Source organism: Anabrus simplex, chromosome 5 (genome assembly GCF_040414725.1).
Source record: "Anabrus simplex isolate iqAnaSimp1 chromosome 5, ASM4041472v1, whole genome shotgun sequence".
Classification (NCBI taxonomy): Eukaryota; Metazoa; Arthropoda; class Insecta; order Orthoptera; family Tettigoniidae; genus Anabrus; species Anabrus simplex.
This window is the reverse complement of record NC_090269.1, coordinates 33435680-33454721: the sequence shown is the minus strand read 5'-3', so window position 1 is coordinate 33454721 and position 19042 is coordinate 33435680. Positions and strand designations below refer to the sequence as shown.

The 19042-nt window shown below is 37.1% G+C and overlaps 1 protein-coding gene across 1 annotated transcript in view; it reads left to right on the top strand.

Moving 5' to 3' along the window:
• LOC136873702 (probable Na(+)/H(+) antiporter nhx-9) overlaps positions 1-19042 on the top strand; it is a 120594-nt gene that overhangs the window by 74485 nt on the left and 27067 nt on the right. Inside the window, exons 9-12 of the mRNA XM_067146832.2 lie at positions 1747-1929; positions 3407-3488; positions 10264-10359; positions 15870-15991. Coding sequence (XP_067002933.2) covers positions 1747-1929; positions 3407-3488; positions 10264-10359; positions 15870-15991 — 483 coding nt within the window. The remainder of the gene's footprint in view (positions 1-1746; positions 1930-3406; positions 3489-10263; positions 10360-15869; positions 15992-19042) is intronic.

Below are 19042 nucleotides of genomic sequence, written 5' to 3'. Positions count from 1 at the left end.
AACATAATAAGGCCTGGAATGTTAACTAATAGGAAGATGGGAGATGGATAATTAATTTAGTGGTTGATGGGAGTTAAGATGATGATGATGATGATGATGATGATGATGATGATGAAGTTACTGGTTTCACATCCTACTAACTACTTTTACGGTTTTTGGAGGTGCCGAGGTGGTGGAAGTTTGTCCCACAGGAGTTCTTTTGCATGCCAGTAAAGCTGGCATATTTGAGCACTTTCAGATACAACCAGACTAAGCTGGGATCGAACCTGCCAACTTGGATATAGCACTTAGGCTTTTTTATTGTCCTGGACCATGGTCTGCAAGCCCAAAAAGCACTGACGTGATTTCTGCCAACTTGGGCTCAGAAGGCCGGTGCTCTATCATCTGAGCCGCTGAGCTCGACAATTATATAACAATAAAGTCATAAGAGAAGATAATAAGGTAAACCAATGCATTTTATGTAATAAGTATATGGATGGTGGCACACTTACTAAAAGACTGTAAAAAGACAAGGAAAAAAATCTCTTTTGGTCGGCTTGCTTATTCTTTCTTTACACTATAAAAATAAAAGCATGTCTTGCAGAAGTAAATGAACATGTAATTTCACCTTTCATAAGGTTTTACTAAACTTAAGACAACCAACTGGTACATAAACAAATTTAATGGCAACAGTAACATCTGACTAAGAAGTGTCAGGGAAAATACACTATATAAATAAGGCAACTTTAAAACCAGGCTAAGAAGTATCAAAGAGATCATATAAGTGAGGTTGAATAAGAGTGTATCACTTAAAATCCAGTTAGGAGGTGTTGTTCAACGGAAGGAGCTGTAGTGAATTTATAATGGCAGACACAAGCTTTGTTTTTGGTAATATCAGGAATTAACTAAGAGACATGTATTTTAATTATTTGGTATAAGAAAAATGCATCTATTTTTATATAGATGACTTAGTGTTAGATAGATAGATAAAGCCTGTATTTTCTGTGGCGAAGTTAGGGCTCTTGGCCCTTTCTTACACTTAACCACACACATATTGTTATTATTCCATACAATGACATTGATTAACTTAAAATACCAAGAACTACAAATAACACTAATTTTTAAGACAAAAATATGAATATATACATGCAAAGAAGAATGAAAGAAAAAGTAACTGCCTACATAATACAGGTTTGAGGGGAAAAAAATCAATACACAACGAAAGAAATACGAATGTAAAAATACTAGTAAGCTTAATAAAAATACTAAATGAAATTTAACTAATTGTATCCTTGCAAGACTAAATCTAAGTTAAATACTGTACTTACTACTAGCTATTTTTAGACTACTTCTATTTCATAAATACAATATGAATGTTTTCAATTTAATTTAAATTATCATATTAAACCAATATTAAATTTATTGTGCAATAATCTCATATCATTTTCACACACAATCACTCGTTCCACTCATACAGGTACTGTACCTTGCTGGAAGCACTTAACGAGGAACTGCTGGTAGCAGGTTTTAAATATACTTTTTGATGCAGCATCCTTGATGTCTTTGGGAAGAGCATTCCATACTCCAAAGCACTTTTTCATATAGTATTTCACCTTCCAGTACAAAGTTTTATTTTCAGAAAAATTTTAAAGCTTTCTAGAGTGTCTCAGTCAAAAAGTATTTTATCTTTGTTAAATGCCTGCCACTTTTGACAGCCACTTTTGTGCACATTTTTCATTGATGTCTGTACTTTGTTATTGTCTGCAGATGCTGTAACGGTTGTTTTATACACTACAATGGTGACATTCTGTGAGATGCCACACATACCCAATGAGCAGTATTTGCTCGCCACATTGGCATTCTTCACTGTAAGTCTAGGTGGTGCAGCTGTCGGTGTTGTGTTTGGGTTGATCAGTGCTCTCGTCACTCGAACAACTAATGACTGCCGAGGTTAGTATGTACAGCAAGAAATAAATTTCATTTGTGTTTTTAGGCTCCTTCTCTAAGGTCTCTTTTTTTTTTTTTTTTTTTTTTCATGGCTTCTCTTGATCTTCAAGTTTTCCACGCCGTTTATGCTCCATTATTCCAGTGTTTCTGTGAGATTAATCTCAGTTGCAAAATAGAAAGGAGTTCCCCTGTTTTCAGCAAGCTTTAAAAGTAATGCAATTTCTGAATGTTTAAGGAATTACCGTATTTACGTGAATAATACCCGCATATGTTTTTAAAAAAAATTGAGGCACGAAATTGTGGTGCAAGTTTTATTTGCGTCACTGTTGGCTTTTTTTTTTTTTCAAAATCAGTCTTCCTAAAGTTAGAGTGTGGGGATTATTTGCGTAAATACGGTATTTCACTCTTGTGTTAATTAGATTCACTCATTTCAAGCATGTTTGTTTTAATGATGTACTGTTCACTTTAACCTGCGAGGGGTTGCATCATGGTCTTTTAGATTAGGCATGTACATTTTTTTATTCTTTTGAAATAGTTTCATGGTATAAAGCTTCATCCCTTCCTGTACCTTTCAGTGGACTCATCCACTACATGTGCTTATGTTCGCTGTTCTCCCCTTTCATCACCAGTCAGTGAGAGGAAATCTTTTTCTGTGAGCCTGGTCGTTTCCACCGTGCATGACTCCTGATGTTGCCGTATTATACGGTCCTTTACACCGTGTGTGACTCCTGACACTTGCTGTCCACGGTCTTTGTTGTTGGTATAGAAGTGTTTTGTGAGTGTCATGGATATTTTTCTCTTCAATAATACAATGTGTTTTGCTACAAAAACTGGTATTTTGTTTCATAGGTATGCTTTCTTTGATAATATAACATGTTTTGCTGTGTACTTCGTTTCATGGATATATTTTTCATTAATAATACGTGTTTTGCTATTTTGGTATTTTGTTTTATGGATATTCTTTTCTTTAATACAGCTTGTTTTGTTACAACAGCTGGTATTTTATTTAATGGAAATACTTTTCTTACACAATACAATGTGATTTGCAAGAAAAACTGGTATTTCATTTCATGGGCATGTTTTTCCTTAATGTACAATGCGTTTTGCTACGAAAACTGGTATTTTATACATCCCGGTCAAATCGACCGTGCATGACCCATCAAATAACTCTGACATGACTCCTCACTGGTTAATGTGTGTTTTTAAATCTACTTTTCATTGGCTGTTTAGCATTTAATGTCAACTTCTTTTGGACCAAGCATTCCTATATAATTGAATCCTGTAACGGATATACGGTGTTCTGTAGGATATTTCAATTAGTGTGTGCTTATTTTTATATTTATAGTCAGTTTTTAATGTGTATCTTCAATTACTTGGATTTCTTGTAACTAATCTTCATACACCTGAGGGCTACACGGATGAAAAATTATCCAAATTGCAGTTCTGTTTATCGATTACTTCTCCTGTTTCTGTGTTTCAGTTGTGGAGCCATTGGCTGTGCTTGGCATAGCCTACCTCTCATACCTCACTGCAGAGCTGTTTCATTTTTCAGGAATTATCAGGTAAATTCTCAAAACTGGTATGTGCATTTTTGGGCTTGTAAATTTTCTCTCACACACATAGCAAATTATAATAGTCCAGTGAACTTTTTATACTCATTTAAAGTTAGTTGATAGATCAGCAGTTGTTACTGTTGATTCAGTTATGGAAAATGGAATATGAATGAGAGAAAATCCATAATGATAGCTGTCTTAATACAAGGGAAATCACAAAGATTTGGCCTACTGATTAATCTGTAAGGACAATAATAAAATATTGTTAATAAATTTTCATTTGAATTTTTAAAATGTTGCAATATTCAGTATTTTCAGGCAGCTACCCCTGATGAATTTTATTTATTCAAAATACTTTTAAGTTAAACAGATGATTTTGTACAATTTGGAGTGAATACTAATTGCAGTTAACCAGGGGTGCAGACATTTTCTCTGAATTGAGAAAACCCAAAAGTTTAGGAACCAGCAAGAATCCCACCAACCTGATACCTATAAAGAATCAAATTGGGCTACGTAGCGTTGACCAGGGTTTTACTTTTTGTAATCTTGGCATTTAAACTGTCCAGAAATATTAAATTAAAGAACTAGAGCATAACTGTTAACTGTAAACATTAGTGTCAGCTTTGTTTTACAAAATTCAGTTGATCTATCTGAATAATGATCTAATTCTTGCATGGTCATGTGCCTTGTGGTCTTGCTACTAAAAAACCACTGGACCACAGTCTTGCAGTATCAAATTCCTTTACTGCAGCTACATTCATATTACACATCATCAAATCGCACAAAATCTCCATTTCTAATGTCAATGTTGGGCTGAGTGGCTCAGACAGTTGAGGCGCTGGCCTTCTGATCCCAACTTTGCAGGTTCAAACTTGGCTCAGTCCAGTGGTATTTGAAGGTGCTCAAATACGTCAGCCTTGTGTCGGTAGATTTACTGACACGTAAAAGAACTTGTGCGACTAAATTCTGGCACCTCAGCATCTCCACTACCTTTAGTGGCAAGTCTCTTATTCTTCAATATACATCGATGGTCCTGTGCAGAGAAAAATATATATTCTCTTTGGTCTTGCAGTTGTTTATTTTCGAGATGATCATGGTGTGGTTTTAAGCTTGTTCAGTGACATCACGCCATATGTTAAGGGGGCTTTTTGTTGCAGATTGATGGGTAGGAGAATAAGGAAAGCAGATATTTTTCGGGGATCAAAACCTAGGGGCAAGTAGCAAAAACACAGTTGCCGCGGTGACCTGGCACCCGAGATTTCTGCAGCCCTGCAGTTGACATATCTTGCAGAACATAAATAGGTAGTTGAAACCTATTGGAAATATTCACAGAGAAATTTGTGATTGTTCCGCACGCACCAAACAGCATACCACTAACGTCCCAGTTATTAATTTTATATTTGTGTCTCAAGTAACCAAGGCAAGGTTCTTAGTGCTTCTTCTTCTTCTCTTTGGACTGCTTTTCGTTAAATGTTCCTTTCTAAGTTCATATCTCTATTTGACTTGAAATTAACGTTATGTGTACATGGTTACATGGGAATACGGATGCATACTTCAAAATTCAATAAATATACCTGAAGCATCTACCAATTTCTTTAAACAGTTGGGAATTGGTTCCACAGTCTTCTGGAGAAAGTCGCGTGGTCCATTGGTTATAATGTCTCAGATCCATCATCATCATCATCATAATCATTTTTCAACTCCATATTCCTGGGTGTGGTGTACAGGCACTCACCATCTCTTCCTGTCCCAGATTTATGTTTTCAGTTTTTCTAATATGCGAGATTCCATCTGTTAGACCTCATTCTTTGCCCATCCCCAGAGGAAAATGTCACAGGGTTTGAGGTATGGACTTCTTACAGGCCATTTGTGAAGTTCGCATTGCCCCAGCTGATGTCATGGAAATTTTTCATCCAATCTCGTTCGCACATGTGTGAAATGTGGTGGTGTATCATCCTGCATGAAAGAAATGTCTTTTGATTTTCTCCCATTCAGACACCATGGGCCATAAATAATCTTCAAGCACCTTTGCTAGTGTTCCACATTCGCAGTGTCACATGCAACAGATATGGTCCAATGACATTTGTGGCCATCATTCCACACTGCGCATCTTTTCCTTCATCATACCAGGATTGTGTTCTGCCCAGTAATGACATTTGGTGGTGAGTGACAAAATTCAATAAGCCCTCATCACTCCGCAGGATGTTTTGAAACAGTTGAGGCTAGTCCTCGTGCCAGCCCAGCATTCTGCAGTCTTCTGATGTCAGGTGCTGCACATGATGGATTTCCATGGGTGGAAATGTAATTGTTTCTTTCATACCTTCCATACCATGTCCCTTGCAAATCCGCTTTCGTGAGCTGCCTGACATTTTCATTTAACCAGGCTGTGATTGAGCATTTCCCTCACATTCATCACATTTTCCTCAGTTCAGGATGTGGGTAATGGCCTTTTCTTGCACCTTTAACCCTTTGACCTACCAATTATTTTTGAAAAATTTGTGCCCTTACATACTATTTATTTTTTTCAGTTACTTTAAGGAAATGCATATGATTATATGCACAAATGTTACACGTGTATAAAGAACTTTTGCATTCCACCATACATTTATGGTTTGGAGAAGTCCTCTTGTGTATAAACACTAAAAAAATAGGTGTCCACATCCAAAGCAGCCTCATTTGAAGTACTCTAATGAGGTATCCTTGCAGAATCCCCCATGCTATATCACTCTGCATTGCCTGGAAGGCTCTTAATTTCTTCTGAGTTGGAGCCATTTTTTATCAGTAGTAGCCAGTATATCGACCTTGAGGTGTCAAGGGAATATTGCTGGTATGAGAGAAATTTGGCAAAGATGCAAGATATTTAGACATAAGCATTGGTTTCTTTTGTTACGTGATCCCAAAACTGTGGGGTTAGAAATTCATTGACCACTTACAATTCTGTTGGATTATCTTCTAACCTACTCTTTACCACAGAGTGAATTTCACAAACTGGCTTACATGTGACATCAGTAAATTTATTAGCTTCAAGTTCCCACTTCCAGTCATTACTGACGTTCCTACCTGTTGATGTTGTTGTACCTTGTGTTAATCTTGAATTAGGCCACTGGCTCTTCAGAAATAGAATCAGATTCACCTTCACCAATATAATTTGAAGATGAATTATTTTCACTTCGCACACTTTCATAGTGAATCTCAACATCAATGTTCTCAAGCCAGTCATCCACTCCGCTCCAGGCTGCTGCCATATTTATTTACAAACTAGCTGATGTACCCGTGCTTCGCTACGGGATTGTAAGAAAGACTGACTTATTGGTTTTCCTAAATGGTCAACATAGGTCATTACAAAATCGTTAGCAGGAAAAATGAAAACCCGCATATTTTCTCACTCTTAACGAACAGTACTATGGTACCGATCTAACAGTTCAAAGTCCCAGTGCTGGAATGACCAGACCACAGATAGCCGTGAAAACTCCTCTGCCATTATTTAGTGCACACTGCTCATTCCAATTAGTGCCTCAGAGTAGGGATTGAATAGCTCGAATGCTATGATGAACCAGAGGGATGGCATGCTAAAGAAGAAAGTTATTGAACTCCCTGCTACATCCTGCCAATATTCAGGCAGGCTGTTACTCTCAGTACAACCGGGCGAGTTAGCCATGTGGTTAGGGGCGCGCAGCTGTGAGTTTGCATCCTGGAGATAATGGATTCGAACCCCATTGTCGGCAGCCCTGAAGATGGCATTCCGTGGTTTCCAATTTTCACACCAGGTGAATGCTTGGGCTGTACCTTAATTAAGACCAACGCCGCTTCCTTCACACTCCTAGCCCATTCCTATCCTCTTGTCACCATAAGACATATCTGTGTTGGTGCAATGTACAGCAAATTTTTAAAACTCGTTACGCAGCAGTAATCCTATCTAATGGTGATGAGTGGCAACAGAAGATACAAAGCACATCACAACAAACAATGGTCAATGTAATGTTATTGTTGATAAGTTTTATGAGCTTTCTGTATTGTAGGCCTTCACATTTAGTTTTCTTTCAATTCTGTGATATTAGAGCGTCTTATAAAATTATTTATAGCGTAGACTGTAGTTCCTGATTCTCCGACTTTACATACAGAATTTCATTAAATTCAGTTTACCCATGTTCTCGTGATTCGGCGCTGATATGGACTTAGTAACAAAAATCCAAATTCATGAATATCTCTTTGATCATAGTCAGTACGGCAACAATGTATAAGAAATAAATGATCGGAAATTTACGGCTATATAACTTTAGTTATTTGGTATTTATCGATACGGCCACTAATAACATAAATATTTGAGAATTATTTTCAAGTCTTCCCCTAAACTACCATTTCAGTCAGCATGAATAAAATTATTTATGGCCTAGACTGTAGCGACTTATCCCCTGACTTCGCATACCGATTTTCATTAAGATAGAACCACTAATAAAATAAACATTTGAGAATTAAATGTTAGGTCTTCCCCTAAACTACCATTTTTCTCAGTGTGAATACAATTATTTACAGCCTAGGTTATAGTGACTGATTTCCCAACTATGTCCACTGATTTTCTTTAAGCTACGACCACTAATAACATAAATATTTGAGAATTAAATTTGGGCCTTCCCCTAAACTACCATTTCACTCAGTGTGAATACAATTATTTATCTCCTTTTTTATAACGACTTATTCTCCGACTTTGTATACCGATTTTCATTAAGATACGACCACTAATAACATAAATATTTGCGAATAAAATTTTAGGCCTTCCCCTAAACTACCATTTCTTTCAGAGTAAATAAGATTATTTATAGTTTATATTGTAGCGACTTATATTAGAACTTTACATACCAGTTTTCATTAAGATAGGACCACTAGTAACATAAATATTTGAGAATTTTAAGCCTTCCCCTAAACTACCATTTCTCTCAGCGTGAAAAAGATTATTTATGGCCTAGATTGTAGCCACTTATTTCCGGACTTTACATACCGATTTTCATTAAATTCTCTTCAACCGTTTTCTCGTGATGCATGTACAGACAGACATTACGGAAAATTAAAAAATGCATTTCCTTGTTACTATGGACATGACTGACACAGAAATACCATCCTTTTTTAAATTTTGAGCAATATACAGACAAAACTCTTATTATATATGTAGATAACACGCAGTGAGGTGTGTTTTATTTTTCTTATTCCAGGAGTGAGTTACCATTTTTTATATAAAAATGAAGTTCAGATAGTTCCTGACATCTCTTGGTTACATTTTAAAACTTATAGAACAAACCTCGCTGGCTTGGTAACCGTAAATATACATCTGTATGTAGACCATATATGTGGACGGATGTGTCAATAAAAGTATGTCTGCACTTATCACTCGCTGGACAGAACATTCCATCAAAGTATGGCAAGAGATTCATTACCACAACGTTACAGACTTTTATAAATTGTTCTTTGAGGTACCTTGTTATGAGAATATGGTTGCCAACGGCCATCTCAAACAAAGACCTTTGGGAGGCCACAAGTCAAAGTCCCTTACAGGAACAAATAATAAGAAAATGAAGATGGATTGGGTACACCCTGAGAAGACCAAGAAGACCACAAGAAAGTATCACAAGGCAGGCATTGAGCTGGAATCCACAAGGTAGACCGAGGATTACCTTGAAGAGAACCATAGACAGAGAGATTGCTGGAGTTAACAAGACATAGAGGGAGGTAAAAGCATTGGCAGCAGATAGAACAAGCTGGAGAAATTTCGTTGAGGTCCTATGTTCTACCTGGAATTAAAGAAAATAAGACAGACTCAAGTCATGGAAACCTGCCTGGAAGACGGCAAAGGAATTAGTTAATTCACATTTCAAGCCTGATGAAATATGGAAACACGAATGATCTCAATCACACACTCATGGGATTGTCAACATCAGGGACACAACTACAGAGTTGCCTGGTTTCAACCTTCCTCACTCCACCTGGACCACACCCAACAGGATACACTGCATCAGTGGGGCTGGAAAGACTCTCCAGCTTGTGACTGTGGTGCTGAAGTGCAAACCATCCTGCACATTCTGAAGGACTGCCCTCTGCGAGCTTTTGCTGGTTCCATCGAGGATATTCACCAAGTGGCCCCTATATATTTTAAGTATATGGAGTCTTATTTTTTTGTGCCAGTTAAGAACTTGTACATAGTCGATTCTCAACTGTAGCATCATACGCTAAATAAATAAATAATGGCATGAGGTTAGCCACACCCATGGTCAGTTGATTCAAGTGACAATTCTTTATCATCTCTGAATGGATTGTGGCATTCCTTGTCTTCACCGTACACTACTTGCTCTGAACAAGAACAATGGAATTTCACACTTCATAGCATGAGTCAACAATCTGTGCTCGCTCCTTCAGAGAGACAGTCAGCCATCTTTGTTATTGTTGAATATACCCCCTATCGTGACCAGTGTCTGTACTTATGATGAATGAAAGTTCAAATACTATTTCATGACTTGTACATATAATACTATTTTCATTATGATTCCACTGATATTAAAAATTCTACAACCATTAATTAATATCTAGTTACTTTCCAACCCCTCCCGGTACTTTTGTCCATTTATGTAATGTGTAGTTTTATTATGTTCAGAAAGTGACAAGCAGCTTTTTGGACAATTTATAGCAAATACAGTATCATTTAAACTTGTTCTGAAAGTGTAAATGGACAGTTTTATTGGAACATCATTTTGTAATTGGATAGTCAACTAATCATGTCCCTTATTGTCTGTTACAGTATTATTATATGCGGACTAGTACAAGCCCATTACGCTTTAAACAACATATCCAGCAAGTCTTATACTACAGTGAAGTATTTTACAAAGATGCTCAGGTAAATTTAAGTATATTTACCATTTTGGATATCTTATTCATAAACTGCAATAGTCTGTTGATTGAAAGAGTGCTTATACTTTTGATGGGAGCAGTGGGAGCAACAACACCCTAAAGCTTACACTGCCTGATAAAAAAAATTGAAGCACTCAGAAGAAATAGGCGGATGTCAATGTAACTTCGTACGTGTGCACACCATTGGTGGGTATATAAATTATTACAGTTACAATTCTCTGTGACAGGTAAAATAGCTGCCAGAGTGTGTTAGTGTGGTTCGTGTTTAGGGTATATAAGGTGGGTGTGAACAGCATCAGATGTTGAGTGATCACTGTGAAGGATGTGGATATGCTGCATACTCGTGTGAGACAACGTGATCAGAACCTAACAGAGTTTGAAAGGAATAAGCAGTGAATATTTAAGAATAACTTAAATATTGTATTTAAGCGGTCCATCTATTCAATACATACATAATTTATTATATCTAGTACATGTTTCTTCCCCTAAAGAACATCATCAGCTAAAATAAATTACACAATATATCAGATACAAAAATGACATGAATAGATTGGTAAGATGAATTAAAATACACTTTTATATACAAGGACATTTAAAATAAAATATTTGCAAACTTGATTAAAGTTTCAAGTCATATAGTCAATAAAATTTATGTGAGTAAAAAAAACTTTGATTTAAAATATTTTTTGATAAAGGATCATTAAGATCTTTGGTAGAAATTCCTTTAAATTGCATTTAAGACTGAACGCTTCCTGATTCCAGTCAACACGAGGCCAAAGCAGTAAAGTTAGTTGTAGAATTGAACAATGTTCAGCCTGAAATTGAAAGAAAACTAAGTAAAAGTGAAGAGAGATGGAAGATGAAATAATATAATGATCTAAATTGCATTACTTACTTCCTTGTTACTGGCCCCGATATGACAGAGAGGACTCACCTCTGCTGAGGTATGTGTCTATCTGAATTCAAACAAGTAGTAGCTATCGAAACAGACTTTCAACGTATTAGGTCGTGTTACGTATATGTAGTACGTGTGGAAGAGATGTTAAGTACAGAACAAAAATGGCCAACCAACTGTTTCAATTACAATGCGGTCGTGAAAATTCAATATTCAAGTAGTAGCTATGTTGAGTGGGGAGTGTGGAGGGGAAGTAGGAGGGCGTGTACTGGGCAGAGGAACGACTGGAGTGTCATAGAGTATGTGACACGTTAATGTTTGACATTTCTTTCTAACTTTCACTTTAATCAATTCCTCATATAAGATGTTAATCTTCTCAGAAAGATTGTTTATATATACCTGTCGAATTGTTCCTCTGGTCCAGATGAATGTATATTTACTTGTATATGTTTAATAAATGGCCTTTATTTAAAGTTTTCAAGATGTTAATGCCAATAACAGGGAAGTAAGTAATGCAATTTAGATCATATATATTATTTCATCTTCTATCTCTCTTCACTTATACTTAGTTTTCTTTTAATTTCAGACTGAACATTATTCAGTTCTACAACTAACTTTACTGTTCTGGCCCCATGTTGACTTGGAATCTGGAAGAATTCATTCGTAAATGCAATTTAAAGGAATTTCTACCAAAGATCTTAAGGATTCTTTATCAAGAAATATTTTAAATCAAAGGTTTTTTACTCGCATCAATGTTCATCTTATGATTTTATGAATACAAATGTTAGTTTCTACGAACTTTGTCATCAAGAATTTTAATGAACAATTCACATAATTTTCTTTACTATATGACTTGAAACTTTATTCAAGTTTGCAAATACTTTATTTTTAATATCCTTGTGTATAAAAGTGTGTTTTCATTTGTCTTACTAATCTATTAATGTAATTTTTGTATCTGATATACTGTGTGATTTATTTTAGCTGACGATGTCCCTTAGGGCAAGAAACATGTACAAGATTTAATAAATTATATGTGTAATGAATAAGCAAACTGCTTAAATACAATATTTAAGTTATTCTTAAATATTTGCTGCTTGATTTTATAGTCAATACATGTTTTTTAAAAATCAAAAGCCGGGCTGAGTGGCTCAGACGGTTAAGGCGCTGGCCTTCTGACCCCAACTTGGCAGGTTCGATCCTGGCTCAGTCCGGTGGTATTTGAAGGTGCTCAAATACGTCAGCCTCGTGTCGGTAGATTTACTGGCACGTAAAAGAACTCCTGCGGGACTAAATTCCGGCACCTCGGCGTCTCCGAAAACCGTAAAAGAGTAGTTAGTGGGACGTAAAACAAATAACATTATTATTATTATTATTATAAAAATCAAAAATGAAGCTGTTAAACCTTGTTACATTTGAAAGGGGTCTCATGAGTTTCCATTCAGCTGGCTGGTTGAATCATGCAATATCCAGATTTGTGGGGCATTCGGATGTGACAGTGGCCCGAAATTTGACTCCATGGAAATGTGAGGGCAGGCATACTCATCGTCAAGGTTTTGGTCGACATAGTCTGACCACCACAAGGGAGGATCGCCGTATTGTGCACCAACCACATTGTAACCTCACATCTGCGCACGCCAAATGTCATCCATTAGTCGGAGACTAGCAGCAGCTGGACTAGGGAATTACTGTCCCATACATAGGCTGCCATTAACACCACAATACAAACAGCTGAATTTGGAGGGGTGCTATGACTGGGAAACATGACTACTGATGAATGGCATCATATTGTGTTTAGCAATGAATCGCAGTTCTGCACTACCCTGGATGAGCCTTGTCTGCGAGTATGGCGATGACCTAGGGAGAGGTCCCATTCTTCCAACGTTTTGGAGAGGCACAGGAGTGTTAGTCCTGACGTCATGGTGTGGGAGCCATGGGGTATGACTTCAGGTCACGGCTGGTAGTGTTGAGGGAACTCTGATGTCACAACGGTACATCCTGCATCCTCATTTGTTACCTCTCATGCGACAGTATCGTGGTGCCATTTTTCAACACAACAATGCTCGTCCACACACGGCACACGTCTCTATGAACTGTCTGAGCGATATTGAGGTACTCTGGTGGCTAGCAAATCCCCAGATCGGTCCCCAATAGAACATGTGTGGGACCAGCTCGAATGTGAACTCTGTTCCAGTGCCAGTATGCAGGATATCAAGGACCAGCTACAACAGTTGTGGGCCAGCTTACCTCGGGAGATGATACAACAGCTTTATGACACCCTTCCTAACAGAATTAGTGCATGCATCTAGGCCAGAGGGGGTGCAACGTCATACTGATAAGTGGGCTGATACTGCCAAGTTCTTTGTAAATTTGACTCGATTTTGTAATCTCTGAAATAACAACACAGACCCTGTCAACAAGTGAAGTTTCATTTTGTTTCCTCCTCCCCCTTTGGGTGCTTCAATTTTTTTGTAAGGCAGTGTATAATGTGGCCGAGAAACTCCAATTGGCTTTTGTGTGATGACATTTTAGGCAATTCCTTTTTTTTTTCTTTTCATAATAATTTGACATGGCAATCTAAATTTGATATGGAACAATAATACAGTAAAATCTCAATGCATCGTTCCCGGAACTGTCATTTTCCCATCTCCATCGTTCAATTTATTTGGTCCCAAAAATGTTTCATATAAACCACTGTTAAAATTCCCCCCCCTCTATTGTTCCTCGAACTATCATTTTATCGCATCGATCGTCAAAAAAATGTGTCCACGTCCGCAATTTTCCTGCATGGATCAATCATATGTAAGAAAAATATATGCAAAAGATTTTTGAATTTAAAGAGACAGCTGAATACTCTAGCATAAAATAGCGGCAACGTGTTACGCGAGAATGTATGAGCGATTAAGAGTTGCTAGTCTTGAGTAAGGATCTCATAGGCTGGAGTGCTGCACGCAGGTTATTCACGCACAACGTTTCACTATGAGCCTCCTGGCACCAATGCTTCTCCTCGACCCACTAACCGGCCCCTAGAAGTATTCTTATTTATAAGAATTAAAATGGAGGCACTATAAAACTCAAATTTCCCACCATTTTCTGTGTTGCTATTGGCTGGCTAGAGCTGTCACCTTCGTTGAAATTGAGAAAATCGCATGGTTTTAAATAGTTTCAGTGTGTGCCGGGTTCATTTTGATTAGTCACAGGGTTATTAATCGTGTTGTACCTTGTGATGTGTGTGGGATGGTAGAGGCCTGTTAACCACTTTGTTGCCCCCTGCTCAGTTGTCTCTTTACAAGCCGGATCTAACCAAGCTAGACCAATAATCTTTTCACTAGCCTCGTCTTGAAACTAATTCGTAAGTTGGCAGCATCGCTTAGCTGGCTGTGATGTCGTCCAAGGCGCGCCATGTTGAATTTCTAACCTCTATGACATCTTCCGAGCTGCGCCATGTGGGATCTCTAACCTATCATTCACGAAGGGTCTACGGAATCTTTACCAAAATACAGGTTATCGCCATAATATGCACATATATAATTAATTTGCAATAAAAGAACTGACCTTGAAGGTTTTCTAATTACTACAAGATGTACGGAAAAGTGAAACAAAATGGCATATAAGTTGTGCTTTTTATTTTCATCACGTGTATCATGGCTGCAATATTTTGATACAGTTATGTATAGTATGAAAGAGCCTCCGTGGCTCAGGTGGCAGCGGGCCGGCCTCTCACCGCTGGGTTCCGTTGTTCAAATCCTGGTCACTCCATGTGAGATTTGTACTGGACAAAGCGGAGGCGAGACAGGTTTTTCTCTGGGTACTCCGGTTCATTTTTGCTATCTCTGGAGCTTTTACCTTAGCTCTACCATGATTCAGTTGTGCCATAGTATTATTCACATATTTGAAACTTTCAGAAAATGACAGATCAAAGTTCTGGATCCTTATAAGTGCTTTTTTGATACATGAAATATTATGTTGAATGTAAAGTAAGTAATTTCTCACACTTGTCACAGACTTCTGCTTTTGCAACTTCAGTTGAGGCTGAATCTTTAGAGTCCATGGCGTGCAGAACATATTAATATAGTTCCATGAAACAATAAAGGCAATAACCATATTACAATTTACACATATTAAAACATAAAATGCTTATATTATAAATTGTTAATTTGTTCCTCCATTATTGAGAGGACTGTTAATTTAATAAAACTTAATATTTTTTGGCTGAAATATGGACTATATTGATTTTAATCACTAAAAATATGGAACATACTGTATGTGCTAGACTCCGAAATATGGAAAAATTTAGAAAATAAAGAAACCATTTTCAATCCACATGTCATGATTTATCAAGATACAGTAATAGAAAATATAATTAATTTTAGTTTCTTAAATAGATATGTATTTATATTCCATGATGATGATGGCCAATCATAAAAGATCAGATTATACCTACAAACACTGATATTTTCTTTCCCCCTATATATTGTGGATGCAATTTTTTTTTAATATTTTGAAATTTGAATTGGAGGGGTTCTTCCTTCCAGAATGTCACATTATTATTGTACATGTGTAGAACATTTTAAAATTGAAATGCATTAATATCTTACATGCAGCTCGACCTGTGATGCCATTATCTTCCTTTTCTTGGGGATGGAGCTTGTGAGTGACCGTCATGTGTGGCATACAGGTTTTGTGCTGTGGACGTTACTGCTGTGCCTGCTCTGTCGCTTCATTGGTAAACAAACCATACATACATATTTAATTATATTAAGCAAAGAGATAATATAGGAAATAGATCAAGGTAAAAGAGGAAAATATGAAGATTGTAATTAAAAATGTATAATCAAAGATAAAAATATAAAATAAAATAAAACTGGACTGTTTTGGGTTCACAGTCACAAGTTTTGATGTAGAATATGTATTGTGTGATAGGTCGTATGAAATTAATTTCATTTTGGTCCGTATTGATGATCAACAAGGATGAGAAGGTCCACCTATTCAGTACTGTATATAATGCTTTAATATTATTTATTACATTGGAACTAGTTTTGACCCTTGTATTGGATCATCTTCAGCCTTAAATTATAAAGTGAAAGGAACATTAAATGTAACTTGAAAACACCAACACTTAATATAACACTACTGGCATATCTTGAAGCATTGATGAAATATGTTGTGGTTACACATGAGCCCATTAAAATTGATTTCTCTTGCACATATGTCCAATACTTTTGTGTCACTTTTCCTTTTAAGGAAATTGTTGTCTTAATATAAAATAAGAAATGCTACACCAAACGGACATCATAATAATATAATCTGAGAATGCCAGATTCGCAACTTCTGAAACAACTAGTGCAGTACAATCTCGCTAAAAAAGTATGACTGGATGCAGATTGATTAAAAAAAATCAGGGAGGATTTGAGGAAATTGGCCTTACACCAGATGGCACTATGGATAAGAAAAAAAGTAAACACAACACTTAAATATATGACTTTCCGCTTTACACTTGTAAAGAAGAAAATCCCAACTAGAATATTCTCTACACAAGAAAGGGCAAGAATATCATCATGCATGAAGAAGTACTGGGAGGATCGCAAGGCTTGGACAGTTCCTACCAAGAAACTGACAAACCAAAGGATTGATTAAAGTGATCCAGTGTAGTCTCAAAAGTAGAAAAAGCAAAGTCATCTCTGTACAGGCCATGAAGGCCCTTGGAGGGGTGGAAGGTAAAGGCTTCCACTATCCGTAACCTCGGCACTTGATGGGGTAGAGTGGTTAGCTCTATGCCCGGCCGTCTTTGCCCCCAGGAATTAACCTGGTACTCATTTTTGGTGTAGGCTGAGTGAACCTCAGGGCCATGTGCACGTCCAGAAGTGGAAATCTTGTTTCTTAAATTTTTCGACTTCCTGACTGGGATTCGAACCCACGTCCTTCCGGGCGAACTGAGCACGCCTTTACCGCCTCGGCCAGGCAGCCCCTCTCAAAAGTAGAAGATATAATATTTATTCTTCCTCCAATCGACAAAGAGACATACCAGATTGTTTTCTTTATTATTGGGTATATGTGAGCACATGTTTTTCAATAGGATCGTGGCTGAAGATGACCCAGTGTATGTCGGTGCGACATGTATAATAGTGTACCAATTATATAGGACACTATGTTAAGCTAATGGTATTGAATAGGTGGACTCTTCTCTACCCTTTGATACAGATAGGTCTTATGGTGACGATGCGATAGGAAAGAGCTAAGAGTGGGAAGGAAGCGGCTGTGGCCTTAATTAAGGTACAGCCGCAGCATTTGCCTTGTGTGAAAATGGGAAACCACGGAAAACCATCTTCAGGGCTGCCGATAGTGGGGCTCGAACCCACTATCTCCCAAATACTGGATACTAACCGCACTTAAGTGACTGCACCTATTGAGCTCGGTAAAGCAAAATTGTAACTGTTAGCTTCTTCAGTTTTTCAAATCTAGAAAAGAATTATACCTGAAAAAGGAGCAACTTAATTCAGTTAACTTGTTTCTGTTCCAGGTATAATTCTATTATCATATGTTCTTTTTCAGGAAATTTCCAAATTTAGTTATTCATAAATTAGTTTTGACAGAATGAAGAACCTAACAGTTATTTTTGAAAAGTCAATATTATGGGCTTAAGTTAAATGTTTATTTGTCCCTCAGTGGACAGGTAATCTGGATTGAAATGCACCTTAATCAAGTTCAGGGTGTGCAAGTTCTAATTTCACCACTGGGGAAGTTGATGGGTTCAGTTATGTGGAAATTGCATCATGACGCTCGTTTATACTTTTCTAAACATAAATGTTTATATTTTTCTAAATATTTGAGTGGATTTGATAGAATCTGATGTTCTTTTTACGAATGAAACATGTACAGTAATTCTATTTTAAGTTGTTTCTTTCTTAAGGTACAATACTGTTACCATATGTTTTCTTGCAGTTAGTTTATAAATTTATTGCTCAGAATTAGTTTCAGCAGACTGAAGAACCTATCGGTTATAACTTAACTGAGTCAAAACTGAAAAGGAATGGCTTCAGATATTACAAAATCTTAAAAACATACGACGGTTGTATATTTCATTATATCGGAATAGGTTAAAAAAACCTTCATGTATTTGTAATGCTCACTGGCCCACGCACCATTACGTGTTCTATGTCAAAAGACATACCATAGATTAGAATGATAAAATAAAATATTCTGGTATCAAAAACAGAAAGAAGATTAATTTTATGTACTGTTATAGAATTGTAAGTACTCTGGAGAGGATGGGCAGAATGCTGAAAGTAGAGGGTGAAAAAAAATGAAATGTCGTATGGCTTTTAGTGCCGGGATGTCCCAGGACGGGTTCGGCTCGCCAGTTGCAGGTCTTTCTATTTGACACCCGTAGGTGACCTGCGCGTCGTGATGAGGATGAAATGATGATGAAGACAACATATACACCCAGCCCCCGTGCCACTGGAATTAACCAATTAAGGTTAAAATCCCCGACCCAGCCGGGAATCGAACCCGGGACCCTCTGAACCGAAGGCCAGTACGCTGACCGTTCAGCCAACGAGTCGGACAGAGGGTGAAAAGATTAATATAGAATGAAAGTAGATCATGTAAATAGTATTTTAATCTGTTGCAGCTCCTAGTTATTCACATACAAGTGCACACCCAAATTGGTTAACATGCATGGCATTTATTTTAAAGTAAAGAACATTCAAGGAAATACAAATTTCCAATCATGCAAACTATGTTTTCAGTTTGTGTGCGCTCTCCCCACTGCTGTTTT